At 56.2% G+C, this 8,352-nt stretch overlaps 1 protein-coding gene across 1 annotated transcript in view; it reads right to left on the bottom strand.

The window, feature by feature from the left end:
• Positions 1–108: 108 nt before the first annotated feature.
• GLI1 (GLI family zinc finger 1) overlaps positions 109–8,352 on the bottom strand; it is a 10,568-nt gene continuing 2,324 nt past the window's right edge. The window contains exons 3-13 of the mRNA XM_034644320.1: positions 7,152–7,275; positions 6,829–6,921; positions 6,359–6,554; positions 5,959–6,103; positions 5,532–5,621; positions 5,307–5,444; positions 4,822–4,971; positions 4,074–4,238; positions 3,366–3,596; positions 2,509–2,776; positions 109–2,098 (exon numbers count right to left, since the gene is read on the bottom strand). Coding sequence (XP_034500211.1) covers positions 354–2,098; positions 2,509–2,776; positions 3,366–3,596; positions 4,074–4,238; positions 4,822–4,971; positions 5,307–5,444; positions 5,532–5,621; positions 5,959–6,103; positions 6,359–6,554; positions 6,829–6,921; positions 7,152–7,248 — 3,318 coding nt within the window. The 5' untranslated portion in view covers positions 7,249–7,275 and the 3' untranslated portion in view covers positions 109–353. The remainder of the gene's footprint in view (positions 2,099–2,508; positions 2,777–3,365; positions 3,597–4,073; positions 4,239–4,821; positions 4,972–5,306; positions 5,445–5,531; positions 5,622–5,958; positions 6,104–6,358; positions 6,555–6,828; positions 6,922–7,151; positions 7,276–8,352) is intronic.

The raw sequence follows: 8,352 nt of genomic DNA, 5'->3' as shown, positions 1-8,352 counted from the left end.
TGACTGTCTTCGTGAGTCTGGCCTGAGGGGTTGGGATGGGTTGGGAGAGCCTTCCAAAAAAGGGAAGTGGGTGGATTAACCTCTATTCTCTTCTTGTTCCCTGCCATCAACCCCCACCCCCAAGATAGGAACGTGTGAAGCAGGGCACTTTCTGATGCAGTTCCTTTATTATCCAGAAACAGTGTCATTATCAAATTCCTCCTCAAAACATATACAGAAGGTATACAGCCCCAACCCATACCTCCCATCCCTGGGGCATTACGGGGGGCTATGGCTCCTCCTCCCAACTTCTCGAGGGGATGGAAACTCCTTAGGAAATGGATCTGTGATTGCTGGGATTCATTCCTCCCTCTTCAGGCGCTAGAGTTGAGGAATTGAGTCTCCCCAGGCAGGGATCCCAGTAAGATACTCATGTTGCCCACAGCCATGTTGGGGGGCCCAGAGGGAGGTGGGGTACGTTCAGAGCTGTCCCCCTGATCATGGGAAGGGGGAGGACTCAGCCCCTGGGCCTCATCCAGAATAGCCACAAAGTCCAGCTGAGTGTTGTCGAGGTCAAGAGAGTCCAGAGGGTTGCACACCTGCCCTTCCGGAGGAGCGCACAAGGCAGGACCCCCTCCCAGCCTGCCCCCCTCAGGATGACCACAGCTGGGGTTGGTGTTCCCTGCCTTGAGCGTCCCATAGCAAGTGGGCAGTGGGGGCAGAAGTCGGGGTGGTGCTGTTGCCCTAGGGGGGGCCTTGTTTGCCCCCACTGCAAAATTTTCATGGCAGGGTGGAGGGGCGGGATAGGAGCCTGACTTGTGATTGGGCAAGTTAGGTGCAAAACCAGGTCCGTATGTGGCCATTGGACCCTTGGCAGGGCTTGGGCTAACCTGGGAACCCCCTAAAAACTTGGGACTCTGGTACAGAGGTTCCTGGACTGGGGGATCTCCCCTGCCCCCACCCTCCCAGAGCAGTTCCTGTTGAGACTGAACGTAATTACACACCAGCTGGGCCTTGAGTTGTCCTGTGGAGTGAGTGGGGGAATCAAAATCCAGGCCAGGCCTAGGTTCTGAAAGAAGGTAATCGGGGGGTGGCTGGGAATAGGCACCTGACTGGGGATATTGAGGAGGGGGAGGCTGGGGGTAGTGAGAGAACAGAGGCTGTGGGCGAGAAGGCCCGTCACTGGGGTGAGCATTGAGGCAGGGCGCCAGACCTGAGGAATCAGAACCCACTGGACACCCCTGTTCCGGCTTGACCTGCACTTGTCCGTAATGTTCAAGACGAGGACACTGACTGTAGACTCCAGCTGGAGTCTTGGGGCCTGGGTACAGCCCGGAGTGGGAAGGGAACTCACCCCATGGTTCAGGAGGGGGTTCAGGATAGGAGACCTGCTGGGGACAGGGGTTTGGCCCATAGTTGGTGGGTGGACCAGGTCCAAGAGGCAGGGAGCCTGGACCCCTAGCTCCATAAGGTTCAGCCGCTGCCCCTTCGGGTCCCCCATATCCCAAAGTATCAGTAGGTGGGAGGTCCATATAGGGGTTTAGACCACTGCCTATCATGGAGGTCCCACCTTCTGGCTCCTCCTGTAGCCCTCGGGTATCCATGGCGACATTCTCAGTGATGCTGGGGGGCTGTGGTGAGTAGACAGTGGCTGGGAGTTGGGGATCAAAGTTCCGTCCTCCCCCTGCCACAGTGGGGGGTGTGTGGACACACCCCAGGCTCTTGAACCGCTGGACTCTGGCTGGGGCAGGGCGGTCAACAGCCCGGGCCGGGTCACTGGCCCTCCGGGTGACGCCTACGTTGGGGTTGTATCCTGGATACTCAGCTCGGCTTCTCCAAGGAGGTGCAGGAAGGCTCCCCATCCGATCCAGGCTGGGTGCTGCCATGGGTGGGGTACCACCTCCCCTGGCTGAAGCATATCTTGCCCGGAGCAGGTAGTGCTGGGCAGGTGTGAGGCCGGGCAGGGAGGAAGCCCCGTTCTCTGGCGGGGATCCAGGAGGGTAAGGGGAGGCCAGCGAGGAACGGCGGCTGACTGTATAGGCTGAGCTGACGCTGCTGGAGCTACTGCTGCGGCGGTCAAGAGATACCGGGGGGCCCAAGCGGCGAGACACAGGGGTGCCTACAAGTGATAAGGGGAAAAAAGCAGGGTGGTCAGGGAGCCCTCTGAATCTCACCCTGCCTCCCCCATGGGATGGCCTTGTCCTGGAATCCCAGGGACAGGCTCCGTAACTCTGACAACTCAGTTCTGTCTCTTCCCATGCCTTTTGCACGTCTGCATCACCAGGGATTCAGAACCACTGTGAACGGTTGTATAGGTTGTACACTGCACAGCCCTAGGGAGCAGCATTCACGTTATACTTTGTATATCACAATTACCTGATAGATGGAAGGAAAGTGTCTGAGGAAGGGGGACATTTTTCTAATTGTACAAAGGTGCTATAGGGCAACCCTGAGGAGGGAAGTCCTCCTTCCAACTTCAGAGAAGGTCCTGATCTCAGCCCAGCCACAACCCCCACACCCAGGTCTCACCAGTATGGGTCAGGCTGGGCAGTTTGAGGCCCCGGGGCCCTATTGGCCGAAGTTGATGTAGCTGGTCCAGTCTGAGGTTCTCAAGGCGGCGAAGAGTGGACAGGCCAGTGCCAGCAATGCAAGGCCCCTCATCCAAGCTGGACAGGTCCTCAGTGCTGCCCCCTGCATTTCCAGTCATTTCCACACCACTGTCTGTATTGGCTGCACTGCCTGCTGGGGAGTGGTCGCTGCTGCAGGACGACTGGGCCCCAGGGCTGGGTTGTGGCTTCTGCAGGGGCGAAAATGAGGGCTGAGGGCAGTCCCTGCCCCACAGTTCCCTGAACTTGGTGAGTGGCTAAAGCCTGTGTCCCAGTGACTGCTGGGACCTAGGGGAAGTTTACAGGTAGAGGGAAGGCTGAGCAGGTGAGGGTCAGGGGCAAACTGGAGACAGATTGAAGAGAAGAGCCCAGGCTGCCTGGGCTCAAATTCACACTTAGTTCTGTGACCTTGGACAATTTGTCTATGTGCCTGAGTTTCGTCACCTGAAAATGTGGAGAGTGGGTTCCTTTTTCACAAAGTTGTTGTGAGGATTATAGGAAGTTATAATCATACTACATGTGAACGGTACATGTAAACCATACATAAATCAGAGCAATATACTGAGCCCCATAAGAGTCTGTTGAACCAATTCCATAATTAATTATACTAAAATCTCTCGATTTGAGGTAACCCAAGGAGCACCCCTGGGATGAGAGACTGGAGGATTGTCCACAGAAGAGCAATTTACAGAGGAGGACACGGAAGGGTTGGGAAGGGGCTGGACGGATGTGGGAGGGGCAGGTGGGGCATAGAGGTAGGAGTCGCCAGGGCCAGCTCACCACGGCCCCCTCCGGCACGGTCAGTCTGCTGTCCTCCCTGATGGGGCCTCCGTCCCGCTCCCTCTTGGGCTCCACCGTGGACAGCGATGGTGCCCTGGGCAGGGGGCCGTCTCCTCGGTGCCGCTTGGTCACATGGGCGTCGGGACCGTGCACTGTCTTGACGTGCTTCCGGAGCGAGCTGGGGTCTGTGTAGCGTTTGGTGCAGCCGGGGAGCTTACACACGTATGGTTTCTGTTGGACGGACAGTGGAGACAGCAGGCGAAGGAATCAAAGCAGGAGAGCGCAGAAGAGACAGGAAGAAGAGGTGGCATCAGTTGGGGAGGAGGGTGTCGGGGACGAATGCACAACACCCACGGAATTAAGGAGCGAGTGGGACCCTTGGAGTAAAAAATGAGAGGACCAGGGGAAAGATTAGGAAAACTGACAGCCTGGGTCTGGGAGGCCTCATCAGGTCAGGGGTTGAAGGGACCTCGGGTCTCCTCCAGGTCGAATGGGTCTATTGAGGTTGGCCCTTTGGCTGGTTAGAGGTAGGAGGTGGGGTGGTTAAGTGGAAGTTCTTTGTTTCAGAAAGACCTTATCCAGGTGAATTAGGTGGGGGGAGGGGACTCACCTCTGTGGAGTGGGTGCTGCGCTAAGGGATTTCTTATGGGGGAATCTCCCCATAGCTGGCTTCTCAAGTGGGGAGGGTCTCTTAGGTGGGGCATTCACCTCATTGGAGTGGGTCCGATTCTGGTGCTTGGCTCGGTCACTGGCATTGCTGAAGGCTTTACTGCAGCCCTCGTGCTCACACATGTACGGCTTCTCACCCGTGTGCGACCTCAGGTGCGTCTTCAGATTTTCAAGGCGTGAGTATGACTTCCGGCACCCCTCGAACTAGGGGATGTTGGGGTCAAAAGATAGCTCTCAGACAGAAGGACATGGAGATTAGAAGAATGGTAAATCTCAAAAGGGACATACATAAGAGACTAACTCAAGATGGGAGAGCAATTTCCAAAATTCAGGAACGAGAGCAGGCAAGAGCTGTGCAACCGGGAAGCCGGAGGGGGTGTGGCTGTGAGCATCTCCCCATCAAGCCAGAGCAGATCTCCCTGCGTGGGAATCTTAGACTGGCTTAGGATGGGGTCATTCTGGGAGTGTCTTACGTCCTTGACGCTGAACTTCTCCATTAGGCAGAGTAGTAAGCACAGTGCCTACAGCCCAGAGTACTTTTGGCGGCCCACAAAAATGTCTTAATTTTTTTAAAAGCAAGCGGAAAATAGCATTTTAGGTCCAAGAAAGTGTTCTAATATACAACACCAATATGTTCATCTTTATACTAACCCAGTCCGAAGATACATTTTTTAAATATTTGTTTATGAAGGCAAAAGTGTCTAGGATCCATGAAAGTATGAGCTCTGCCTTGGTGGGGAGCCCCGGTTTAGGGAAGGGCCCTGAGCTGGGGAAGTGGGTGCCTCACCGTGCACTTGTGCGGCTTCTCGCCTGTGTGTCTGCGCATGTGGACCACCAGCATGTACTGGGCTTTGAAGGGCCTCAGCTCTCTGGAGCAGCCCCCCCAGTGGCACACGAACTCCTTCCTCTCCCCATGGATGTGCTCACTGTTGATGTGCTGAAGGAGGAGATACACAGGCTCTCTGAGCTTCCCTTCTGCCCCCCAGTCCCAAAGCAGACCTTCCCTGGACCTCTCCACCCCACCTCATTCCTCCAAGGCTCCGCCTCATGGGGAAAGATGCGGCAGGAAGAACATCACAGCCCGCTCCTCCGTTCTCCCTCTCCCACGTTTTAAAACAAAGCTATAGCTTTCGAGCTTCTGCCGACCCAACTGGCCACTCTACCTCTGACCTTGGTATCCTGGGACCTCCTGCCCTTAGCCTAACTCTACAGTGCCCCTCCAGAATGTCCTACAAGATCCAGCCAGCATTCCTGTTACCCCCTGGGGCTCACGTGCACCAGCTGCTCCTGGGAGTCAAATTCCTGGCTGCAGCCATCCCAGCGGCAGTCAGTCTCATACACAGATTCGGGCTCAGGCTTCTCCTCTCTCTCCAGGTCCTCCCGCCCATCCATCATCCCCAGCAGGGGATCCTAGGGCAGAGGAGGCAATCCTAGGGTCACTGGGGTGACAGCTTTTGATTGGCTCCGGTTTCAGAGTTAAAGTCACCCCCGCCTTACCTGTGTGCCTGTGGAGTTGGGGCTGGACATATCACCCTCCAAGGGCTCCTCTGGGCACTTGCTAACCAGCGGGTCCAGCTCAGATTTCAGCTTCCCCAAAGGAAGAGGTGAGGGTGATGAAGGCAGAAGGGGGCAGAAGGAAGAGGGAGCCCAGCCAGGTCTTCCTGCCCTGAGTGCCCCCACCCAAGCAGCTGGAACCCCTGGGTTTGGAAGACGCTTCCTCCTCAGACTGCACTGGGATGGGCAAAAGGCGGGATCTCATTTGGAAGGGTCTGAGTCAGCCCCAAGGAGTGAACCCCAGCAACCATACCCCTTTATGTTTTTGCTACTGAAAACTTAGATCCCCTGTCCTTCCTTCACCGTTCCCCATAAAGTCCCCACCCATCCTGAGCTGAGGGAAACTGGGCGGCAGTATGAGGACTCTTACCTGGCAAGTTGGGAGGGGTCCCCGGGACTGAGGATGCAGCATCATCCCACCCTGAATGGGGTCATGGGGACCACAGGGCTGGACCCCGAAGGAAGGCGAGGTCCCTTTTTGGTGATTCATCTGGGGTGGGAATCCCAGAGACGGGCTGAAGAGGTGGAGGAGAGGCAGTTATTTAGGACTATCATCTCAAAGAGTTTCAGGAGGTCTCGGGCTACTCTGGAGTGTTTCTGAAAGACGGTATGGGAAGTGGTTGAGGCAGGCCCAGGGAAGCACGGAGGAGGGCTTCAACACCTTTGAGATGATAAGGATTCAAATAGGGTTGGGTGCTTTGGAGGGCTTGAGGCTTTTAGTGGGGTTTGGTAGGGTCTTTAGGGGCCTCTTAGCCCAAGGCTCTCTGCACCTCATGGTGCCGATGGAGAGGTGACCATAGGAGCCCCCAGGAGATGCACAGCGTGAGTTGATGAAGGCCACGAGGGAGCTGGGTGAGGTGCGGATAACTGTCTGCAGGTCCAGGCTGGCGTCTGACAGAGGTGAGATGGAGAGTGCCCGCTTCTTGGCCAACTTGACTGCACTTCGGGGAGGAGGAAAGAGTGGGGCTGGGGCAGGAAACAGGGGAGATAGCTATGGTAAATGGGGCATGGCTCCATACACCCAACCCATGGGTCCTGACTCTCAACAAAAAAATGACACTTGACTCTGCTTTGCCCTACTGACCCCATCTGTGACCTCCTGATCACACTCTGACCCCTTGCTCCAATGTCCAAGCATTTCCCCTTCCAAGTTTGATCCCCTGCCTTCCCCTCCCAACTTTCTGTTTTAGAGCAAGTCCCCGAGGGCCAGAAAAGGAAGAGATGTTGCCTGAGGCCTCACCCTCAGTGCAGCTGTTGGTCTCTCTGGCTGGCCCATAACTGTGAGGGCCAGACATGAGGTTGGCCTGGTGGCAGAAGGGCAGACCAGGCAGTCCTAGAAAACAGAGATAGCGGGAATGGGGAGCGGGAATGGGGGACACATAAGGCCTCATCTCGAAACCCCAGGAGAGGACTGATCCCTTACCCCAAGCCTATAAGACATAGAACCTCACATCTTCTTGTGGGTTAGAGACTGTCACGGGGTAGGAGATGGAAGAGGGATGCCTGGGGCTGGTTGAGAGAGCTGCCAGTCCTCAAGGCCTGGAGATTGGTATTTGCACTGACCTTCTGTCCCCATGCTGGGGGCCTGACTGGGGAGGGGCCAGAGACAGCAGGGCTCGCCATAGCTACTGACTGGCGGTGGGGTCATCGAGTTGAACATGGTGTCTCAGAGGAGAGTGTGGGGACACTGCAGGAGGGGAAGGGAGATCTGCAAGTTATAAAGGCCCGAGGGAAATAAGGAAGGTCAGATAAACTAATTCAGGTATAGAACCTCTAAGACATCTGCCACGGGAAATCAAAGTGAAAGGAGCATCACTAGGCCAGGGTGAGGGTAAGGAAAGGAGTCCCAAAGAGGCAGAGGGTGTCTTGAGGAGCTTTGTGGGAACTGAGTGGGATCTTTGCCTGGGTGGTCAAAGCGCTCCTGCGTGGGGGGGGTGTGTGTTTAGGGGGAGTATTATGGACTAATTGAGCCTTGATGAGCTTCAAGTGATTTTATACCATGGCCCTCTATTTCTTCTTGCTCTGACCATGGGCCAACTTTGAGGGGTGGAATGGGGGCACTCAAGCTGAGCCTCTTTGCCTTCGTTTGTTCCTGCCCAGCGACAGCCCGGCTACAATCTCTCCAGTATCCAGCAGAGGGAGCTCTCGCCACAGCCCAGACGGAGAGGCTGGTGGGGCCAGGAAGGAGCGCAGATGATCTGCCTTTTTCTAAGGCAGAAAACTGTGTATAGCAGGGGATAAGGTTTCTGAGGGGAGCCTCCCGGGTCTGTTGAGTACAAAGGCTGGAAACTGGTGTTATCCTGGGGTAGTTTGAATCTGGGCGCCCACCTCGCTTGGTCTATTTTGGGGGAGCAGGAAAGGACTGTAAGAGAAGGCTTTGAGAGAATGAAAAAACAAAGTCATTATCCATTAGAAAAGAGTTGTGAGGGAGAAGATTCTGCTGTCCGTTTTTCTCCTCAAACTCCAGTTTGGGTTCCACCCCGGGTTTTCCGGTCTCCCGGGACTGAGGGTGGGGTGGGGCGGGGTAGGGTGGAGAACGACCGGGAGCGGGCCGGCCGGCGCGGTGGGTGATCCTGGGATGCTGGGATTTAGGGTGAGGGCGGGGTAAGATGGGGAGCGGAACCCGGACCCCATGACCCAGCCCAAGCCCCGCAGCCTGGACTGTGCTCTTCCTAACCCCTCCTTCCCCAGCGGAGAGCTGGATCCCGCATCCAAGACCTCCCAACTCGACCTTGGCACTTTGTGTGCGGGGGGGGGGGGGCAC

The sequence above is a fragment of the Ailuropoda melanoleuca genome, chromosome 15 (assembly GCF_002007445.2).
Source record: "Ailuropoda melanoleuca isolate Jingjing chromosome 15, ASM200744v2, whole genome shotgun sequence".
NCBI lineage: Eukaryota > Metazoa > Chordata > Mammalia > Carnivora > Ursidae > Ailuropoda > Ailuropoda melanoleuca.
The sequence above is the reverse complement of the archived record's forward strand: the minus strand, read 5'-3'. Positions and strand labels throughout refer to the sequence as shown.